Here is a 22,611-nt window from a genome sequence, read left to right on the forward strand (position 1 = left end):
AATCCCCAACCTGGTTAAAAGTACTGCTTATATATTTTACCAAATACCTATTTCTTTAAGGTAAAAAAAAAAAAAACACCCAGAAAAAGCAGTAATGACAGAAAGAATAGAATAACTCCATTCACAGACTAAAAGAACAGTATGTAAACTACAGATTTATATATATGAACACTCTGTATTTCTTTCTTTTTTCCTCTATAAATAAAGGCTGTCCTTTGTGAAAATGTGGCCTTTTAAAGCTATTTCTTAAAAAAGAAAAACCTTATCAGATGATACAGAATGTGCTTAACTAGGGCTATTGTTTGGCATGGAAATACTGTTTAGAGTTACAATTTATTCCTTAAACTCTCAAACTCCTGGTGTAAAAGTATGAGGCTTCTCACCTCTGAGGGGTCTGGATGTTTTGTCTCTGGCTTCTGACAGGACAAGGTTCCTCACCAGGACTGTGGTATGAAGAATGACATGTTGCCTGTACTGTGAGGAAAAACAAAAATAAAAGGTCCTTTTTTTCTCCTCTAAGATAGCATCAGTGTTTTGAAAAGGTGTATTTTTCATGTCATGTTCATTTCAGACTATGCTGTGACTGCTGTTCATCAGATACTGTTGAAGTTTGGAGAAAAAATAGCAGTTCAAACTGGATTTGTCATGGACACAGTGCTAAATTGGTTCCTATACTTTGGGCAAAATGCATCTTGTTATATTAGCTAAAACAGGTTTTTGTTTGCTTTTTAAAATGCCTCTTAACATAGCCTGCAAAAGGGAGATAAAGATGAATTTAGGCATAATTTAAAGTGAAGGAAAACCTCTTAATTGACTTTCAGTGTATTTTGGATTGAGCTTTCTTCAATAAGGAAACTGAACAATTAATAACAAAGCTTATAAGCATTTATAATGTAGTATAGCTATGAACACAGTATAGCTATGAAAGTTCCTCTTCTTCTCCCTCTCAAGGTCCTTATTCAAGGTGTGTAACATTCCTTCAGTGCTTTCCAGTGACCTGTTTGTCTTCATTTCGACAAATCAGAATTAATTTGTCTATTTACTGTTTATTTTCTCAGTAAAATTCTGAAGAGTTTGTCTAGTTTGGTCCTAAATTACTAGAGCCTTTTCAAAGCTCTTGCCTTGCTTCTGATTCATGTTCTTCTGTTGCCTTTGGGGGATGGAGGGAGGCAAAAACTCTGGTTAACAATTTCAACAGAGAATAGAATTTCTTCTTGTATGTCTCATGAAGAAATGAGCAAGTGTGAATAGTAGGGAATGTGTTTCTCTAAAACAGTTGAATATTTCATCGGTGCTTATTCATAGACCATAGGAAATGTTGGGAATTAAGGCTTTCCTTTCTGAGGTCCCTCTGGACCTTAGAAAAAAATGTTCCAGGTTTTTTGTTGTTAAAATGCATGAAGTGAAAAGTCATTTGAACTAGAATATTGTACTTTTCAGTACTTTAAAAATGTTTTCTGAAACCCTCTGGCTTGGGTTTCTTTTTCCTTCAACAAAATCTAGTTGAAACTGGTATATTCCCCAGCAGTTTGGTTTGGTTTTTTTTTGTTTTGTTTTGTTTTGTTTTGTTTTGACGAAGAATGCGATCAAACAGAAGGAGCTGTTCCACTGAAGTGCTTGAAATCAAGTGCAATCCTAGGTCGTATCTTGACCTGTTACATCTAGGTAGCAGCTGCTTGTAGCATAGCTGTCTTTCAGCAGAAATAAATGAGGGCTGGTGGTGGTAAGGCAATGGTTTTGGCTACAGACTCTCTTTCGAATAGCTGGTTACACAAAACAAGGAAAGTTTAAAAGCTGTCTGGTTAAACAAAATGTTTGCCCTTTCAAGCTCCAATGGTACAATAAACAAAGATTATTTGGATTTCTTCTTGGAAGCAGAAGGTAGAAGGAACATCTTATGGTAATGCAGTTCTCTTTAAACATGCAGACTTCTTCTGTCTAGAATATTCCTGTCTCTCTTGGGAACTTGCTCCACTGATTTAATTGGACCAGTTAAAATCCCTAATCTAAATAAAGGGTAATTTATCATGGTTTGAAATGGTTTTCCTTGGTGCAAATCCAGTCACCAGTGTAAGCTGTGAATCAGGGTAAATCTCCACTGCATACAGGGATTTCTACTGCAGTACTCACTTGGATAATATCTAGGGCATTGTGCTTTGCTGTTTCTGATTCCCGTGTTTTTCCAAGGTTTGTAACATTGATACAGTGATCCATCTATATGTAATCTGATTTGGATTAAAACTGCAGCAGTCAGTAAAGGAGGTACTGAATTGGGCTCTCAAGTTTGTCAAGAATTGCCCCTTTGCATGCAGTGCAGAATCTGCTCCTTGTCCCTCTGTCTATGTAAGTTTGTGATCAACACCAGTGCTAACCTGACAGAGGGTTGTCAGCACTTTGTAAAGCAATGCTGAAATAGGACAGTAACCCAGATCTTAGAATTCTTAATTGCATTATATTCCATACATAGCCAAACGCAAAATCCCACTGGGACTCAGTTTAAAATATCAGTTTTATTTTTAATTTCAAAATTGGTTTATGGTTTGCTACAGAAGATATTGAAATGGTAAAATGACAAGGAATGTGAGAAAATTTTTCAGACTGACCTATCTTTTTCAGGGTCAAAATGAAAAATTTTGTTCTTCTTATTTACTTGTTTTAAAATAAAACCTAGGGGAACAAGTGAGAGAGCCTTGGTTTTGTTTTTATTTGTTGCTAAATAAGAGAAGAGCTCCTTAATGAAGAACATTAATAATTTAGTATTTCATTATGACTCTAGTGAGCATGGTAGCTTGACGAAGAAAGTTGTGGGTGTAATTTCTAACAATAAAGAGATTGAGCTCTCATACCCCTTTCAAAAGCAAACCAGAGCCCCTGCTGAAACTGTTTTACACTCCTTGCAAAACAAGACAGTTCCTCTGAACTCAGCCCCAGTGAGTGGGGCTTTGGCAGAGGTGGGCAGTGCCACCCTTTGCAAACTTCTGCTGCCAGTGCAGGATTTCCCCTTGCTGCCTGTCTGCTAAAGTGAGAAGGAGAGCAGCTTTTGTCCTGCTGAACTTCCCTCCCTTGGCATTATCAAGGCTTGATTCATACGGGTGTGAAAGGAAGTAAGATCTATTCAATTTGCTTGATTGCCTCTTTGCATCTCCCTTGAAAGCCCGAGAATAGGTGGAGTAGTGATTTTCCCTTTCCACTCTGGTAGCCAGTGTTTAAAAACAGGGGAGTTTTTCTTCCTTGCATCCTGGTTACTGCACTGCCTGGAAAAGTTTGCCCTGGTGTACACTTAACCAAATTATTTTGACCCCTTTCAATTTCCTTTCTTTGCTCTTTGGTATCATGTGATAGCAGGGACCCTGGTTATTGTGATACATTTGATGACACACGATCTTTTTGGATGCTTGACAGGGGTCCAGCTGGGGCCCTTTGTTTGTAGTAAGCCTTCAAAATTTTGCTTTTGTCCATAGATATTTTTACTTCAGATGAATGCTGCTGTTATTAGCAATAGGTCTTGTGTGTTCTTGTGCTGTATAGCAAGAGTATTTTAACTGCAGATATTGTTTATAGGGTATGGAAAATCTGAATACTTATTTCAACTCCTAACAACCTGGTAAGTCTCAAATTGAGATACTTTCAGGAGAGGAGAATTCTTGCCTTTTTTTTTTTTTTTAATTAAAACCCCCAGTACTTTTTTTTTTTTTAAAAAAAAGTTCCCCGAACCTGTCCTCTAGCATTTCTTCCTACATTGAATAATTTCATAGCACAGAATAAGCAAAGCCTGCTTGCCTGCTTTCTGGTATGCTCATGGTCTTTCTCTTTTGGCTCTTTGCCATCTGCTGGGTTGCTGGTTCACTGCCTCCCCAGATTTCCATGCCCTGACCAGCCCAGAGACATGAGTGGTTGTGCAGGAGAGGAGGTGTTTGGGACAGACGGACACCCGGGTGGGGCTTGAGAAGTTGTCTGGAAATAAGCATTCAGACTGATGCCAAGTAGGAGGGGATAAACACCTAATCCCCTTATTGCACTTAGGACTGTCCTTCTTGCTTAGGTATAAATGAGATTAAAAGTTCACTGAGGAAAGGATTTGCTGTTTTTTTATGGGGACCTGATATTCACGTTTATTTTTTTTTTTCAATTAAGTTTGCATATACAGCTTTCATGTGGCATTGAACTCAGGCAGCAGGAATTTGTGCATTGTTTTCCTCATGCCTAAAGATACTAAATCTGTGAGGAGGGGCTTTGGCTCAGCACCTCTCAGGCTGACCCATGTGTGGGTGCCATCAGGACCTGGTCTTTCCAAGCCTGTGGGAGTCAGTGGCACAGGTGATGGGCTGCATGTGTTCAACGCCCAGAGCTGCACACAGGGAGGGGGAAGCTGAGCCGTGAAGAGGATACATAGAAAAAAGTGGAGCTGAGTGAAGCCAGTGGGGAAGGGAAAGCTGCCATGGTAAGCTCAAGTTTTCCCCAGGAGAATGGGAAGCTTTCAGCACTGCCTCTGCTTCCTATTGAAATCTGCGTTAAGATGCATAACTCCAGTCCCACTGTAATCAAAAAGGCTGATTTTTAATACATGGGAAATTCTGGGCTCAATAGAACTGCTCTTGAAAAAACTGTTTGTTAAATGTAAAAGCAAGTACAGAGGGACCCCGGCCAACTAAACAATTCACTCAAGTGGCTCTTACAGCATTGAGACTCACGGTTTTAATTTAGCTGTAATGAAGGAAAACTTAAAGTAGTTGCCAGTGCTTACCCAGCTAGAGAAATACAGATGACTCTTTTCATTTTCCAAACTATTTATATGCAAAGCTGCCCTGGGGAGGAGTGGGCAAAACTGAAATTATGTGTCATTGCTGAAATTGCTAAAGTTCACTCTTTTTACCCATTTGATTTAGTTTTTTTGTGTTTTCCAAGATTGTTTCAGGTGACTTTTGATGAACAGGTGAAGAGTTTCCCAGAAAAATCTCTGTGTCTTTCATTCATATTAATATTAAATATTAATTAATTACAGCCATATTAATCTTAAAAGTATTAAATCTTGACATAATTTGGATTCATTTTTGTACTACTCTGGCTTAGGTTAAAGAAATGATCCAAGCATCTGCTACAAAATACAGTTGTGTGCAATCATGTCCAATTGATTTGAGATATTAATAAAGCTATTTTGTATTTTATAATACAAAGTTATTTTATTTTTTCCGCCTGTGAAAGAAAATGTATTCACAGCATGATATTGAATATGTATTTGATTTTTGTCATTGGATTTCTTCTCATGAGTGTTATCACCTTGCAACCGAGGAGGACAGCAAGGGCCACTTCACTGAGGGAAAATTTTGCCCTTTACAATAATCTGAAGAGACTGTGGTTGGATACAGGATGTGAGATTTGAAAGTGTGTCACTTTGAAACTGTCAGTTCTACACTGTCACACAGTGCTTCAAATGATCAGGTCTCAGGTCTTATATTAGTCTAGGTTTGTTTTCAGTAAAAGAGAAAAATATTTCCAGTGCTGGTACATTATTACAAATGGATCAGATTAAGAGAATGATCCCACATTCTGAATCTGACCAACATGTGACTCCTGAGGTGCCTGTGAAGTTTCTTTTAAACCCCTCCATACCCGGTGTGCAGGTTTGCTTATTAGTTTTAAATAGGGCACTTGGTCTTCTTATGTAGACTGTTAATTGGAGATTAGAGCATTTAGCCTTTTAGGCTGCTAGTTTAATTACGGTAATGTGTAGAATGTATCAGCAAAGCCTGTTTGTCTATGCCAACTAAATTTGTTAACTTCAGTCTGGTTCCCAATAGGCTGCTCTGTGTCTATGGCAAATTTCAGCAGCAGTGGTATTAGCTGTCTTGGCCCAAACGTGAAATGAAATGAATAAAAAATGGAAACCAGACTGCTTTCAGTTCTGGAGAGCTAAGTGACCCCTGCCATTAACACTGGGAGACATAAATGAAGAACCATTCATTTGAGCTGTATTCTTGTGCATGAACAGCGTGCTGCAGTCTCCAGGGCTGGCAACATGTCACTCTTTGTTACACTAAACCAACATGAAATAAAACTGGCAAGCCTGAAGTAAATACGGAATCCACAGAGAAGGTTTTCTTGTGCATGGTAAGAAAGACATGGGCTGAACTTCTGGGCTGTGTGGATGAATTAGGGAAGGGAAGGTTAAGAACTACTTTTTAAGTTTTGGAGAAGAAGTCAGGGTATGGGGGAGCACGGTGCAGGAACAAAGAGGTGAATTTGAGAGCCAGCTCAGGAAAGCAGGTGTGTAGAACATAGCGCTTATTAACTTTTTAAAGTTTGTAGTTCTAATGCTTATTTTGTGTATTTCTCTTTTCAGATTGCCTGTTTGGTTCCTGTTGACCAGTTTGAGTTATACAAGAGGTTGAAGTTTGAACGAGGTATGAACCTTGATGTTTCTACTGCCTTCTTTCTTGTCAGTGGAGGCAGCACTGTTACATACGGCAGAGGCAGGGCCTGTTGAGTGAGTTAAGGAAGAGACAGAGAAGATGTCTTTGCTTTCAAATAGTTTAAGAGCAGTCACTAGGTCTGACTGCGCTCCACAGACAAATTCGAAATTCTCTGTTTTGCAGAATCAAAAAAATTAGCAGACTTTTACTCAAGCTTGCGGGCAGCACTCTCAGACTGCGTGCCTGGGGCTCCATTGCTCTTCCGATGGCACGTTCATCTTGGATCCTTGAGGTAGTTGTACTGGTAGAACTTGTCAAGGTGCTAGAGGCTGGTGCAGGCCAGGGCACACCATCCTTTTACACATCCATAGGGATCTTCAGAGCTTCTGGGGGACACATATTCTGAAATGCAATGTGGATTTTTGCAAGCATCCCTGCAAAAATTGCTTTGCTTACGTAGAGACCTCATGTGTGTTCATCTAGTAGAGTTTTTCTTCCCAGGGAATAGTAGGTCCCCTCATTCCTGAGGAAGGCCTACTTTGTAAAGAAGTTTGAAACTGAAGGTCTCACTTAGGCCAAGCTTTCCTATGCCCAGAGATCACCCTTCTGCATCAAGAGGTGGTTCCTTGCCAAGGCTGAAGAAGAAACTTGCTAGTCAGAAAGATGAGATCCCGTTCCTGGTTTTAAAGACTGTCACCAGCTTGAGGGTTTCAGCTGAAAGGTGTAGTGTTTTTCAAAGAACTCAGTGCTTGGTAGCATGCAGAGTGGTGTGTCTGAGACACTGCCCCACTCTGCTTGTTCTCAAACTTTCCTTGAAAGGCTGTATTTATATTCTTGCTCTGCATGCCTGCTTAGATGCAGTGGATTGCGTAAGACAATGCAAAGGTCTATAAAAATTAGGCAAAGCAATACACTTGAAAAGTTGGTTAGATATAAGAATATATAGGTTTTTACAGAATCTCATCTGACATGAGTCTTTTTGAATGCCAACAAAGTACAAAAAGTGTAAAATATTCAAATATGCCCCAGAGTTTATGGGTAAGTGGAGATTTGTAGCTATGATTTTATGGCACTCGGGTAAAAATAAAAGGAAAAAAAATTCCAAACCTTGCTTTCATTTTTAAAATTTCTTTCTCCTGCCTTTTTTACCACCTTCTTATTTATTCTTAATTCCTTATGAAGTCCCTCTAGTTCATAAGCTAATCAGGGGCTTGTCTACAGTCCCAGACAATGGAAATCAGAGCTTGTTAAATCACTGCATTAAAGGGTTAAGAAAATGAGGTTTTCTTGCCTTGTGTTAATCTGTTTTATGTAAAACCTTTTTTAACTGAAGACTCTGAAAGTATTGCTTTCCTGATATCTTCTCCTCTCTAACTAGCCAAAGTTGAACCCGTGATCTTTTGTCTGACTCGCTGTTACATATGTTTTTTTTTAAATAGTTCCTCCCGCACAGAGAAGCCTGAAACTTGTCTATTTTTAAGTCCTCCTTTCCTTTTCTTTCTTGCCTGTGTCTGACAAATCCTCTTCCACCTCTGCTATCTCTCTTCATTATGATTCTAATATCTGTTCATGCTCCTTTACGATAAAACGGGTGTCCAAGCAGCAGACTTAGACATAGCCCTTTTGCCTTGCCTTTTGGCCCCAGCAATAAATCCAGCTTACTGATGTCTGGGAACAACAATTCCTGCTAAAGCTCTGACCTGGACACCCACTACTAATCCCAGCCCTAGCCAAGACCTTTGCCTATCCACTATGATTTAGTGCTGTTCCCCAAGGCTGACCTTTCTGCACTCACTAGTGGGACTTGGCTTATTAGTTTCTGGTGGCCTGGAGCTCCATTCTCAGACCTGAGCCTTACCTGGCAAAGCCTGCCTGCCCTGGTCTGACACTTTTTCTGAAACTAGCAATAAACCTCACTGATGGCATCTGCTGGGGATGAATTCTGACCCAGAATCTGCCCAGAGACTCCTTCCTGATCTTCAAGTGATTGGTAGAGCCTTTCCAGATATTTTCCATTGTGAAATTAATTTTGAGGAAAATTTGGAACACCCCGAGAAGGATTTATACATCCAACAGTTATTTCCCCCATCCCCCATCTGTGCTAGCTATGTTAATAGCATATATATATATTTTTAATGGGCCAATAATATTGTGTGAAAACATAGGGAGAAGTAGGTGGTATAGAATGGTGTATCTATAGACAATTGTTAAATTTAATAACTGATGCACTGACAATATGCTGTTCTCTTGTGGGTTTTGTGCTCTTAGGATGCAAATGTGTTTTTAAAAACAAAAATTTTTTGCATATCTTTAATTTCTCTGCATCCAGTCAGGGCCAAACCACAGAGCTTCTGTGAAGCATCTTTATTAGAAGAAACAGGAAATCCTTTATGTCTATTTAGGATGGGGTTGATGTAGTCAACTGAAGTAAAGAAATAGAGGAATGGTAAGTGCTTAGGGCACATGCATTATGTTTGTTTCTGTGACAATTACTCAGTAGGGTGAGTGGTAGATGAAGAGAATCTCCATTTTATGCCTGACTCAAAAGTAGTCCATTTTAAATGGAGATTTCAGTGAAATACAATCATAGTCTTATCCTTTCAGTGAGTACCTCTTCTGAGCCAGAAAATAATTTTCTTCAGGGTGCTGCATTCCCCCTGTCTGCCACTCACATCTCACCTGTTTGCTTGCATGTTTTATGAAAACTGGCCAGGTCCCTGCCCGAAACTGGCACTGTCTGGGAGGGCTTTCCTCCTGAGAGTGGAAGGAGTTGTGGCTGAACTGGCTGCAGGGAAAAGCTTGGGAGAGAAATGGCCTTAACCAAGAGATGGAGCAACTTGCCAGAGTAGGACGATAGCCTCTTTCCTTGCTTTGGCTGTGCCTTTTTAATTTTCTCTGCTTTTGCTTGTACTGCATGGTAAACCAAACAGTATGAGACAGCCTGGATTGCAAAACACCGTCTGTAGGTTCTTTGTAAAATGGAGGAAGTGGGAGAGGAAGGAGTTTCATCTCATGCATTACATCTTGCTGCAACAAATCTGTTAAAAAACAGGTTTACAACCCAACTCCCTTCCTTACAATGATGTCAAAACCAGACATTTTGTCTTCCACACAAAAACAGGATAGGGGAATTTAGGTTTCCAAAGCTGAATTTTCAACAGAAAACATGCAGAACCTATTGTGTGAAGGATTAAATTCAATAGCAACTACTAGGCCATAGTCTTACCCAATTCAGAGTTTCTTTTAAGAGACACTAAAGGTACCTAGAGAAGATTTCTCAATCAGGACATTACCTTTTAAAAGTATGTAAATATGAAAAGTTACATGATTGGCTGTGGTTCTCTTCTCCATACAAATGAAGCTGAGAACTAATTTGGTTTTGCTTTCATTCAGTAGAAAGCAAAATATTTGTTTGTTTTAGGAGGCCAAGCATGTTCAAGACAGAGAAAAGAATGCAACTAGATCCATGAAGTAGCTGAAGGAACAGGTGTTTTGCTCTCACTGCCTAAATTATAGGTGACAGCCTTTGGTTGGATATAGAAATCCTCTACCTCTGTTGGAGCACTCTGACACAGACTCAGAGATTACCTGAAGTCAGAGCACTATGTACCTGTGTGTCCTGCAGCCATCAGAGAAGAGGAACATCCATATGTACTTTCAGCAACATTTGCCAGAGAACATATATATATGAGGTTCTTGTGCAGGTTTTTGTTTCAAGTGGGACAATTAATTTTGTCTGCTGCAGGTACCTTGTAATGGCTTTTGCCATTTCACGGTCAGGATTTCCACTGACTTTGGAGACATCCCCTCCATCTATTTATTTTCAGTGGTGGTACCAGAGAGCTCCCAGGGAAGGAGGAGGGACAAGGTAGCTCCTGCAGGCATGACAGCCCTTTTCTGGAGAGGCTCTGCAGGGTGTGAGTGTTCAGCTGCATCTCATGGAACTGAGTAGCAAATGAGCAACAGTGAATGTGTCCCCGGTGGGTTTTTGTTGCAAATTCCTTGAATAAAGGTTGGGAAGTGAGAGAGAGGATCAGCACTTATTCTCTGCCATGTGGTGATGATTGTAACTTAGTGTCTACACCCTGAATCTTGACTCCTGTAATAATCTGATACCAGACAAATAGTAATGTTATGATACAGTGAATATTAACTGCAGTTTAAAGATAGAGGAGAGTAAATCAGGCATGGAAAGTGACTTGACATTAATTTAATTACAGTCCTTCTGCTGTTTATATGGAAGTTACTGCATGGCTTGCACATGTGAAAGACATGGAGTGGCCTAGTGTTACAAAAGACACATGCTTCTCAGCAAGCAGCAATTAGGTTCATATTTTGCACCTCCCTGTAAAAAAGCAAGGAACACATTCTGTGCATTGTATTTCTGTTGTTGCAATACTTTCAGTGCAACTGCTTAGCAGAGCACAAATGCAGACCTGCCTAAAGAAGAAAAGGCCCAAATGCCCATGGGCGTGGGTGCGGAGTGCTTTGGCACCCACACCCTTGTGCAGAATTGGGTGTTGTATACCTAGACACATGTCACTGGATCAAGAAGGGGACTGTATAAAGAGTTTTATTTCTGTCTCTGTTGATTTTCAGAAGTCCACTTGGACCCCCAGAGAACATGGTGCCCCACAGCCGACTGCCAAACAGTGTGCCACGTTGCAGTGAGCGAGTCGGGAGCACCGGTGCCAGTGGAGTGCCCCGCCTGCCACCTGACCTTCTGCTCCTCTTGCAAGGAGCCGTGGCACGGGCAGCACCTGTGCCAGGAAAACCAAACTTCTCCAGTACCAACCGAGCAGGGGTAAGATGGGAATCCATGATGGCCACGCAGTCTTTCGTTTCTTTTCTTCACAGGGCTTCACATCAGGCTCATGGAGCAACTTTCTTCCAGGTCCACAGCTTCAGCTTGGAAACTGTCTATGTCTCCTGGTGTTTCCTAAATACAATTCCAGTCTAAATATTACTTTAAATGATAAATTTCATTTTTTAATGCTTAATATTATGTGTGTACTTGCCAAGCTTGGGTCGCAACTGACACTTCTGAAAGGTGAAGCCCTCCAGGACTTTAAATCTGCCTAAAGGTTTTGTTCACATGCTAGAATTATGAGCTATGCCCATACAAAAAATCCAATATACCAATATTGCAGGATATAGATTTTGCCTATACTGTGATTAAGAAATCACCCCTGCTTAATATATATAGAATCTCTGCACAGAAAAACTAACTCATACAGAGTGTAAATTTCACTTGGTGTGAGAAGCCTGATTTATGCTCCTTTTCCTTAAGTGCAAACAGCCTACAGATCAGGTTATAATAGTCATTAATCTACAGAAGAGAGATTTTTGTGTTTAAATTACATCATGTCTTTGGCTATCCATCTTTGTTTTCAGAAGCAGGTTATGTTGAGTCACGTATTCAAAGTCTTCTATCATTTTTTTAGGAAATGAAAGACTTTAAACCTAGAGCATTCTGCTTTCTAGAGACTCCATTGAATAGGAGTTGCCAAAAAGCTCTTGTTATGATTTTTCTTCTCTAGGTGTGATCTCTGGCTGTGGTGGAGTTTTAGCCTATTTTATTCAGACAAGTGCTATGAGTTGCATAATCCAGTCCTGTTAAATGAATTGTGCAAGGTCTCTGTAACAAAGTCCTAAGTTTTAATGCTATAGGTGATTAACTGTGGGTGTAGTGAGTGTTGGTTTTATATAGCATCAAGGAACAAGGCAGGGGATTTTCACTTTTATGTGATATTAATAGTCTTACACCTAGTAGTGAGTATGCTTCAATGTATTGTTCTGAAGCTTCACACACTGAGTGCATTGGGACAACAATATTAGATGCTCTGAAAAATCAGCACAATACATATCAGGCAGTGGACCTGAATGCCAACAATTATGTTCACATCTCACTTGAATGTTTCCTTACTTTTCTAGATTCCTTATTGGAGCAGAGACAGAGGCGCCAATTAAGCAGTGCCCAGTTTGTCGAATTTATATTGAGCGAAACGAGGGCTGTGCTCAGATGATGTGCAAAAACTGCAAGCACACATTTTGCTGGTATTGTCTACAGAACTTGGATGTAAGTACTGCAGAAAAACCACCAAGGTAAAGAATAATGATGTTAGGGTTAGTCTGAGGCTCCGTGCAAGCTCTTTGTTAGTTCATTGCTGTCCTAGCTTATTTCTTGGCTCAATTCAGCTTCTGACTCAGTTTCTTTCTCTTCTTTCACCCAGTGCTTTTATTTATATCAGTATAATATTTTTCTTCCGTAAAGGGTTATAGCCACGTCTGTGGGTCCCATGTTAGTTCTTTGAGGGAAATGGGACTAGCACATCACTTTCTGGAGGTTTGTTGCAGCAATACCTTGCTCAGTTTCCCTCTTCCAGTAGTTAAAGACAGTTTGGTTGAGAGTGAGGAAAATAAACGTTCCGCCTGTTTCAACAGCAAAGGACACAGCCTGTCTAAAACATGTTACGGTACTGGGTGAAGGGGGTTGTTCCATGGTATGGTGGCTTAAGGGCTCCCTGCTAGGAAGGACTAGGTCTCCTTTACTAGTCCCTCTCTAGTGCCATTTTTGCTGAAGAGAACGATTGGTTATTAGGCTTGAGGATAAAAATACTGGATCATAACATGGATTGTGAATAATTAGCAGGTTGCTAATTATTTCTCAAAGGTTGCAAACCAGTCTCAACTCGTGTGGACTTCAAGTATCCTAGCAGCATGAAGAGTCCTGAAGTAATGCACTTGTATATATGGCAGCTTGCCCTTTTGGCACAGTCATCAGTAACAACTGTGGGAGTGTGAAAAGGACTTTAGCAGCACTTGAAATAAAATGTTGTGTGCTGTGCGGCTTTTCTTGTCTTCTTTTTTGTACTCCACAGCCAGCAAACAATGAGACTTCCTCAGTCTTCATCCTTTACTCAGCATGCTAAACAGGTTTCCCTCAGTGTTATGTCTCCTTTCTCTGTGGGTGAATGTGCTTTTTCAACATGAGTCTTAGGGCTTGCCTCAGAGTACATGCAGTACACAGTGATTGCTTAACACTGTGCTGAACCAGGAGAGTGTTGCATTCTTGCAGACCCCACAGACATGCCCTTATCGAGTTTTTGTCAGTTCAAAGGGAGAAAGAGAGAAAGAAACTATAGTTGTGTGATTCAAATGTATTTTTTTCTGAATGTGTGGGGGTTACAGAAGCTCCAGGCATAGATGAAGGTAATAGCTGCAAAGCCAAAGAGCAGACCTGAAAAGTGAAAGGGGAAGCAGCATCAGGTTACAGCACAGTGGTTTAGGGAGGGTAATGCAGGCCATGAGTGACCTGGAGAAAGGAATGGGTAGTTTAATAAATATTAATGGTAAAAGAGAAGTGAAGGATTTTTGTACTTTTTATATTTTCCTGTTAAATCTAAGGAGAAAATTACTGTGAAGTAGGTACATCAGGAGAACAGAAGGTGGAATACTTCAGGAAGATGATCCCTCACATTGCTAGGTTTCAGAAATGCCTGTTGTTTTCAGTCCCCTTTATCATCACCAAATTATAGACCACGTACTTGTGCAATAGGTGAAACTCATGTGCTTATGCTTTTTAAAAGTGGAGGATGAAAGATTCTGTATGATAGCTCAGGTGCCAAACATACACCAATTTCTGAAACTGCGAGAAGTTACTCTAGGTAATTATTTAGAAGACAGGTGAACTTGTCTGCTGGCAGCTGGCAATTTCGAAGCAGTGCCAGGAAGGTTGTGTTTCCACTCTGGTCTTGAACCTCTCCCTGCAGTTCTGTAATCTGCTCTTACAACTTCTCCTTTTGTTTTTCAGAATGATATTTTCTTACGACATTACGACAGAGGCCCTTGCAGAAACAAGCTGGGCCACTCACGAGCTTCAGTGATGTGGAACAGAACACAGGTGTGTTCCTAGCCAGCTGGGCAGAGCTCTCATGCATGCATGAAGCAAAGAGATTTTGCCCTTCAGAGAAGAACCAAGATGATTATTTTCATATTTTCTTTCTTTCTTTCTTTTTTTTTTCTTTTTCTTTTTCTTTTTATTTTTTTGTGACCCATGTTATGTTTATGCACATGCATATTTTATTTTCCATGCTATCTAAATATGTACTTTTCACCACCCTGTCTTTCAGGTTGTGGGGATCCTCGTTGGACTAGGTATCATAGCATTGGTGACCTCGCCATTGCTGCTTGTGGCATCTCCATGCATCATCTGTTGCATTTGCAAATCTTGCCGGAGCAAAAAGAAAAAACACAGCCTGCCGACAACCTAAAACTCTGTGTCTTTTTGAGTCTCCATCTGTACAACATACACATGTGAGAAAGCACAATGGTTGTGTTTGGGTGCCATTCCTACCAAATAATGCTCCCTTTTTTTTGCCAGTTCTTGGGATAAGTGCCTATTCTTTACGGGCTACTCTATCAGTAACAAATCCTAGTGGGGGAAAAGTCTAGATTATTGTGCAGTACGTATAGTGTAGGTTTTTGCTTCCTGAAGAGGAAAACAGGACACCATTCAGTACTTCATACCACTGATATGATCCACCGTTCAAGACCGATAGAACATTCCCTTTTTCCATCGGCTGCACATGACTCGATCCTGCTGCATTACTCTGTCTTTGCAGATCTAGTCATTACTGTTGTGCTTGCTGTTGGTTCTTGGTGACACTCAGATTTCTCAGAAAGTTTTGGGTCTTTTGTAAAAGAGGGAGAAGGAAAAGCCTGATTAGGTCCTTCTGTCTGCTAGCTTGTGTCCAGTTAAATGTAACAAACCATTAAGAAAAATATGTTTGGTAGTTCCCTGTCAATTGGCTGCCATAGCATTTCTTTCAGCATTTAAATCCATTTGATTTTTACCATTGATCTCAGCTACAGAAGTAAAAAAACAACAAAACTGTTTCTAAGATACAGCTTTATTCTGAGAGACCAGACTACCATGAGAAAGCTGCTATTTTTTTCACATCAAACATGATGTATCTACCAAGAAATATTAGGAATATGCATATTTCCCTAGCACTGGGCATGCCTTTTGTCAGTACCATGGGTGCAGCAGACTCACAGTGAAGGTAATGTTTTAAGAAAGACTGTGATACAGTTCCCATTTTGTGTCCAGCGTTGGGATCCTGGCTGTGTGTGTACAGAGCATGGCACGGGCACAGATGTACCAAGTACATATGGGCAGTCAGTATATTTTTTCTACAGTTTATATGGGGTGGCAGCACTGTTAAAAAGTTACTGAAACCAGGCTGAGCCAAGCCCTCCTTCAGAACCTTATGGACATGCTGGAGTGAATGCTTGAGAAATGCTGTGTAAATGTGAGCTCCCTCCATTGGTGGGTATTTCTTTCGTCCTGCTCAAGGTTAACAAACTCTGTTATTGGTATTTTTTAGTAACTCAGAATCTAGAAAGCTGTCATTTAATAAGTGCTTCATTTTAATTTGGTGCCTCACCACCAAACCAAGTCATACCCTGGTATCAGTTACACCTGTATGAGTTCACTGGAAGCTCACTGAAGAGCTGGAATTACTCCAGGCTCAGTCAGGAGTAGCTGAGATCAGACTCTACTCTCTGGAGTTTATTTCCTTAATGGATAATTCTCCTCACAGTCGGGGCCTGTGGCGCTTTTGTTCTGGACTCCCGTCTGTGCTTTCTGTACCTTTGGGAACAGATACAAGTTTGCACTATACAATTGGTTGTAATTCCAAACCCCTTTCCATGAGGGCTGCGAGGTTTGCAGGAGATGCTGGGCCCAAGCGTGGCGTCGGGCTCGCGCTCGGCCCCGCCGCCCCTCTCCGAGCACACAGCACCGGAGGGTGCTGCGAGGGTGTCTGTGTGTGGTGTTTGGCTGAGCCTCAGGAACTTTGCCTTCTTGGCAGCTGTAAATGTGACCTTTTTTTTCTGTTTAACTTAGCTCTCTGGTTACTGTAACAAAAGTGGCAGGTGTTCTTTTGAGAAAGTGTAGTATGTTGAGCAGACTAGCAAGGACAGAGGCCTTAACAGATACTGTCTGTTTTACTTTTTAATTGATTTCTTTTATAAATACTGCCTGACTTTGCTACCAGTCGTGGCTGGAGGGCAGGCAGTGCTCGCCAGTGTGAAAGGCTATATTTATTCTTCATCCTCAGCTTTGAAGGGAAGCAGAACGGTAGACAGTACATTCTAAATACAGAGTGCAATGCAGGCAACTGCCATTTATAATAAATAAAGAATGTTTTCTGTATGTGTTTTCATGAAGAGCACTAATGGTAGTGCTTTGGGGTACTTGTGACAGATTAAAGTGTCCAGCCCTTGGCTTTGCACTATTTTTCTACCTACGTTTTTATGGCACTACTGTCATTTCCATTTTATTTATGAACTTGAAGTTGCAAGTCTTACTTTAACAAAGCCTCAAGGACAAAGATGTAGGAGCTGTACAGTCTCTTTAACCATAACCAGCATTGCAATGTACCAGTATCCTTTGCATGTTAAAATTTGAGGGTTTTTCATGTTTTGTGATCTTACGCATGACCGATGCATCCTTTGCTAGTCTGGTTTCTTTCCTTGTCCTCTCCCTCTTTCTGTTGGCCTGTTTTATCTAAAATGCCTATTGGAATGAAGGGTGTCGGACCCTTTTTTCATTAATACTGTTGTGTTAATGAAACTGTCAGATTCTTCCCTCTGTTAAAGAAACGCAGCCAAAGGCACCTCTCTTGCACCACTTTAGATGTCTGGTGGGTGTTCCAAAACTGGTATAAATTAATCATGAAGGAGTTAACACAGCCTGGCAGTCTCAGCGCCAGTCCAGGCATGTAAGAAATCTAGACGTGGATTGGTAGCCCAGGCTTTTGCTGAAGGTCTTCGCACAAAAACTGGATAAGGGGAGCATGAGCTACAGGCACCACTTCCTTTGGCTGTGTAGGTGCAAAAAAATGGACCAAGAAAGAAGCTCGAGACATCTTCAGAGCTTAAAATTAAAAGCTTTACAACAATGATTTTCTTTAAAAGGCTGTGTCCATATCCTGGCTTTCATTGCGTGGGAATACTTGAGCATGTGCATTAATGTGCATTAGTGTGCATTAAGTAGATCCTGGCCTGGCCGAGACGAGCAGTACCTGCGCTGAAGTGCTGGGAGCAGGAAAGCCCTGTTGCTTTGTTTTCCAGAAGGCAGCTATTTTGCACTAGCTGGCTATGCTCAGAGAGTTTCCAGAGAAACATTTTAGCAGGAATCTTTTTACAGTGTTGGCTTTTGCTTTTGTGTTTCTTTGTTGGTTTTTTTTTTTGTTTTTTTTTTTTTAACTTTATAAGAAACATTAGAGTCACTTTATAAAACATTTATTGAAAGCATGGCAAATAATACTAGTAATAATTAGGGAGAACAGAAAAAAAACCTCAGGATTCTGACTACATCTGACTTCTTAATTGAGGTAAATCCACCCTCCTGAGCTCCATCTGTGTGATGTAGTTGGTGCATATTACTACCAGGCTTCACTGCTCTTCCCATCTCTTCACCATACCAGGTGGCTGCTATGGGGGCACCAGACAGGGGAGAGCACAGGGCTGTGGCAGTGCAGGTACCACACAGGAGCACATTGCCAGTTTGTTCTTGGGCCTTTAACGACCAAGAGACACCTTGAGGGTGGGATTTACACCTTTAATGTTACATTGAGAACATTCACAGACATATCTAGTGGAGGATGAAAGTGAAACATACTCCTCTGAACGAGGAGCATTCAGGCCTTATGAAAATTGGGCTCTAGGTCTTTAAAGGTCAGTTCCTAAACTTAAGAGACCAGTGCTAGAAACCTGGGTTTGTACTGCTTCTGGCCACAAATCTCTGTGGCCACATATCCTGTCATTTCCCATCAGTCTCTGGGTCTGTGTCAAATACAGCTGAAGATCCCATTCAGCATTCCATGTCCTTGTGTTAAAATGAGGATGATGATATCTGCTCCCAGACTGATCTCTTAATAAAAAGAAGATACTTGTCATGCTGCAGCATAAGTGCGTCTCTGCAGTATTTATTCCAGAACTATAGTGGGTGTTCAGTGTTGCCCTTTGGTAAGTGATGGTTTATTTTTGGTGTATGGAGTTACTTACCCCAAAGAAGGGCATGAAGGGTAACAATAATGAATGTTTCTCAGTGCTTTAATGACGCTAAATGCTGCATCTTGTTGTCTGTCCAGTTACACAGCATGAAGTCCAAAGATAAGTTTAAAATGTACACAAATTTTACTTGAATGAACTAGGAGAAACTGGATATTGCCTCCATATTTGCATGAAGAAATCATTACAAGCAGACAGATACAACTACATTTCCAGGATGGGACAATAAAACCAACTTTTGGCTGCTCCATTTTTTGGTGCCACAATGGGCGGTTGTGCTATAATGACTGTCGCTTTAAAAATTTGAAATCTGTTTTGCACTGTAATCTCCTTCTCCCAGTCATTCTTTCTCAAACTAATTCCTTTTATGATTTTATTTTTCATCCTGTGTTTCAGGCCAAAGATTCTTAGAACAAAGCTAGTAGATGTCTTTGTATGAGGATAAAAATCTTGCAGCCATTTTCTCCCAGGTTTTAAAAAGAAATTTGATGCTGAGGTACCTGACCAAAGATGAAAATTCCAGACCTGGCTTGTTTAGAAAAACTTACAGAGACTTTAGAAGAACTTACTTAAGAACTAAAGTAAGGGCTGCTTTGTTGGGGTTCATAGATAAGGGAGCCCTTCAGCTTTTGAGCTTCACAGAAGAGATGCTTCTATTGTTAAGCAGATTTCTTTGGAAATGTGCTGGGAAATAAAAAAATCTACATCCTGTATACATATTTTTATTATATAAATAGAAAATACTTCTCTTGTATAGATTCAGAATGTAGGTATTCAAACTCTCTAGAGACTTTTTAGGGTATACTTACCCAGGAAGATAATCTTATAAATATGCTGAGGCAGTTGAACAGAGTGTGCTAGTTATAAAACAGTTGTCAGACATCTCTCACCCATGAGTGTGTAGGATGAGATCGTAATTTACATGGCTAGAAATAAAGATGCGAAAAATTACCTTTCCTGGAACAGCAAGAGTTGGTTCTTCTGCAGTTGACTGGAAGGTTAACTTACTGCTAAGACTCTGGAGAACTTCAGTCTCGTTTTCATTTGTCCTTTAGTTAGTAAAATAGTGAAGTGAGAACTGAATGGTGTTGCTGAACAGGAAACCCAAAGGTCTGTCTTGTGTCATGACATGCAACCTCATAACCAATATGGTTTTATAATTTATTATTGTAATTTATGCAATGCAATATAATTTATTATTGATAATTATAAAATACTAAGGATGAAGTATCATTGCCTTTATCATATGATAGATTTATTTTAATTGCATTCATCCTGGAAGGCTTTTCTCTTCTTAGAAAAGGTCATGGTGCACCTGGCAAAGTAAATTTCTGTGATCTGGTGCTGTCCGCAGTAAATGTTTCCTACTATTTTGTAATTACATCAGAGGTTTTTTTATGATCCCTCAAGTTAGTTGTTTGAATCGAGCAAATCTCTGATGTTAGGAAAGGTAATTTCCTAGCAACCAATTTTATTGACCATCGCAATCTGAGCTATAAAAGATGATAGTGGTTGACGATCATGAGCTGGTCCACCAGCTCTTTAGAGGTAACGACCTCATTCTTCTTTCTTCTTCCCAAGAAACTTTCTCCTTTCTTGGATGAAAATTAAGGATGTTGTTAATTTGCTTGTGCCTTCTGGATGTCCAGACAGAAGCTGCAGCTTCTGGTGGCCATGTGCCGGGGAGATCCCAGACAGTGGGAATGAATGTGCGATGCTGCAGCATGTATGCAGTGAGTTGCTTAAATTTCAAGAAGGTGCCTGAGCTGCATGGCTTCCTGAGGCCCATGCAGTGGATGTGGTGCACAAGGGACTTGTCCATGTGAGGATTCAAGTGCCACCAGCTCTATGGCATTTGTTGCGCTGGGCCATCCCACCATGTTCAAGCATATCCCAGATGTTCATCAGGGGCTCTATCTCAAGCTTGCCCTTTCCATAGCTACCCACCCACTTCCTAAACACCCCAGAACATAGAGCAAATCTGTTTTATTTTCCAAGTCTTTTGCTGCTGGCCTGGTCCAGTTTCACAAAAGCTTCAGTTCACGTGAGCTATTTGGAGCTCAGCTGGTCTGATCAATCAGTTTTCCCTAATGAGCAAGGCTTGGGAATGAAGAGAAGCAGAACTGTTCCATACACTAGTATTGGCATCACAGGCACCAAGGGTCACCGTGTGAGGGCTCTTTTAATTGCCTCAGCATTGCTTATTTCTGTAAAAAGCCTGTGTTTTACATGTGTGTAGATGGAAGTGTCCAGGCCTGACACTGGGCGTGTTTGTGCATGTGGTGTGAGCCAGCAGAGGCCACGGACCCCTGTCCTGCCCCTCGCAGATTTTACATTCTGTTTATCTATTTTTTTGGGTTTTTTTTCTTTTCCTCCAGGTAATACACTTTCTTCACCACTTTTCTTCTGGTGAAGGGCAAAAGGGTTTGATCTTTGTAAGATTTGTTAAAATATTTTTGTGTTTATAAGAAGAAAGCTGACATGTATAAAGAAATAAGTGCTTTTGTAAATTTTTTTTTTGTGGTATGATTCAGCATTTAAATGTTTTACAGATGCAGTTTTTTGCACTCTCTCTGCATATATTCATAAAAATTATATTTATTTTCTGTCTTTAAGGTTTACTTTGGGTTTTTTTTTTCTTCTGATGTTATAAAATGCAGTATGTGCAACATTAAAAAACTAGTGTAAAGACATTGTCTCATTTTGTTGTAATCTTCAACTGCCTTTTAAAATATAGCAGAAAATTTATGGAGAGAATTTGAATTCATCAGATATGCTTAATGGAAATCTTGAGGATAAAAGAAAGTAAAAGAGCTGGGATCAAGAGTCTTGACTCTTTATTTTCTCAAGAATAATTGACATTGAAATTTTTTTAAAGAGTGTGTGTCAGGCTCTGGATTAGCCCTGGGAGCTGCTGCAGTGGCGTGCAGACAGCGGTGGTGTTTGCTCTCCGTAGGTGGGATGAAGGATTACTAAAGATCTGCTCCCCTGCAAAGTCTGGTGGAGACTGGCTTGGGAGCTACCAGGAGCACCTGGAGGAGCTGGAGCTACCCCAGGCAGTGGATGTGGGATGTGTGTCAGGCTGCACAGAGCAAAGTCTGCTGCCTCAGAGCCCCCTTTCTCTTCACTTGCTCCCTCAGCCCTGCCTGTCCTTGCAGCAGAACAGGGCCTCCTGCTCCAAGTTTCTGAAGGACCTAACAGAATGCTACATCCTGTCGTGCAGTTTCAGACATCCATGCTCCTTAGTTTCCTCACACACCCACATCCTGCAGTGCTTATGAGAGACAATCACAGCTGTGGTTTTGAGCATCACGCATGAAGGCGATGTTTACTGTTAAATATTTCTAGCTTAGCTACAATTACTCAGCATCTGAAGGTAGAATTTTCCAACTGGCTGACACATCCTTGAAAACCCTGCGTGTTTCTGTGGGGCTGTTCACCTCAATACATTATCTGAAAGGTCTTGATAGTTTTGCCTCTGAGAATATGTTTTTAGGATGAAGGTTGAAGGGAATACCGCAATTTTAACTTACAGCTCAAATTTTGGTCATGAATGTACATTTTTTTTTCCCCCACTAGTTTGCTTAGAGTAAATTCAGCACTGATATTATTCCACTTAAACACAGAAAAAAATTGGTTTTAAATTTTTTTTTATGCGTGTATGTGTGTGTTCAAGGCTCTGGTCTTGTGCAACAAAGCAGGAGCAACTTACCAGTCCACACCTTAACAAAGGTGACAACTTGCAGCAGTCTGAAGGTTTCCAGCACAGCACTTTTCCTTTAGAGGATCTTGCTGATTCCTGAGGAGCCAGCTTTCTGATGGGAATGTGTCCATTCTGTCAGACTTGTGATGGACACCAGCTGCTGGCAGACAGTGTGCCTGGTACCCTGCCAGCCTACCAGCTGCCAGTGGTGGGCAAACTGCCCAGCTTCCCACCTGGCAGACAAGTGAACTGCCAGCTCCTCACCTGGCAACTTTGAAGGAAAACACCAACAAATCTTTTCCAAGAAAAAGAGAAACATTTCTGAATTTCCAATATTTAAAATTCCAACTCAGACTAGCCTAAGCAACCCAAACATCTGCTGGCCAGTTCTCGAAAATAAAAAGTCAATGGTTCAAA

The 22,611-nt window shown here is 40.6% G+C and overlaps 1 protein-coding gene across 3 annotated transcripts in view; it reads left to right on the forward strand.

Moving 5' to 3' along the window:
- Window positions 1-21,271, forward strand: part of RNF144B (ring finger protein 144B) — a 91,237-nt gene extending 69,966 nt beyond the window's left edge. For all 3 annotated transcript variants that reach the window (XM_088061376.1, XM_088061373.1, XM_005525254.3), the window contains 5 exons: window positions 6,341-6,401; window positions 11,010-11,214; window positions 12,345-12,489; window positions 14,224-14,313; window positions 14,543-21,271. In XM_088061376.1, coding sequence (XP_087917502.1) covers window positions 6,341-6,401; window positions 11,010-11,214; window positions 12,345-12,489; window positions 14,224-14,313; window positions 14,543-14,683 — 642 coding nt within the window. In that variant the 3' untranslated portion in view covers window positions 14,684-21,271. The remainder of the gene's footprint in view (window positions 1-6,340; window positions 6,402-11,009; window positions 11,215-12,344; window positions 12,490-14,223; window positions 14,314-14,542) is intronic.
- Window positions 21,272-22,611: the final 1,340 nt, after the last annotated feature.

The sequence above is a fragment of the Pseudopodoces humilis genome, chromosome 1, assembly GCF_049639895.1.
Source record: "Pseudopodoces humilis isolate 2021_Gansu_Grassland_sample_001 chromosome 1, ASM4963989v1, whole genome shotgun sequence".
Classification (NCBI taxonomy): Eukaryota; Metazoa; Chordata; class Aves; order Passeriformes; family Paridae; genus Pseudopodoces; species Pseudopodoces humilis.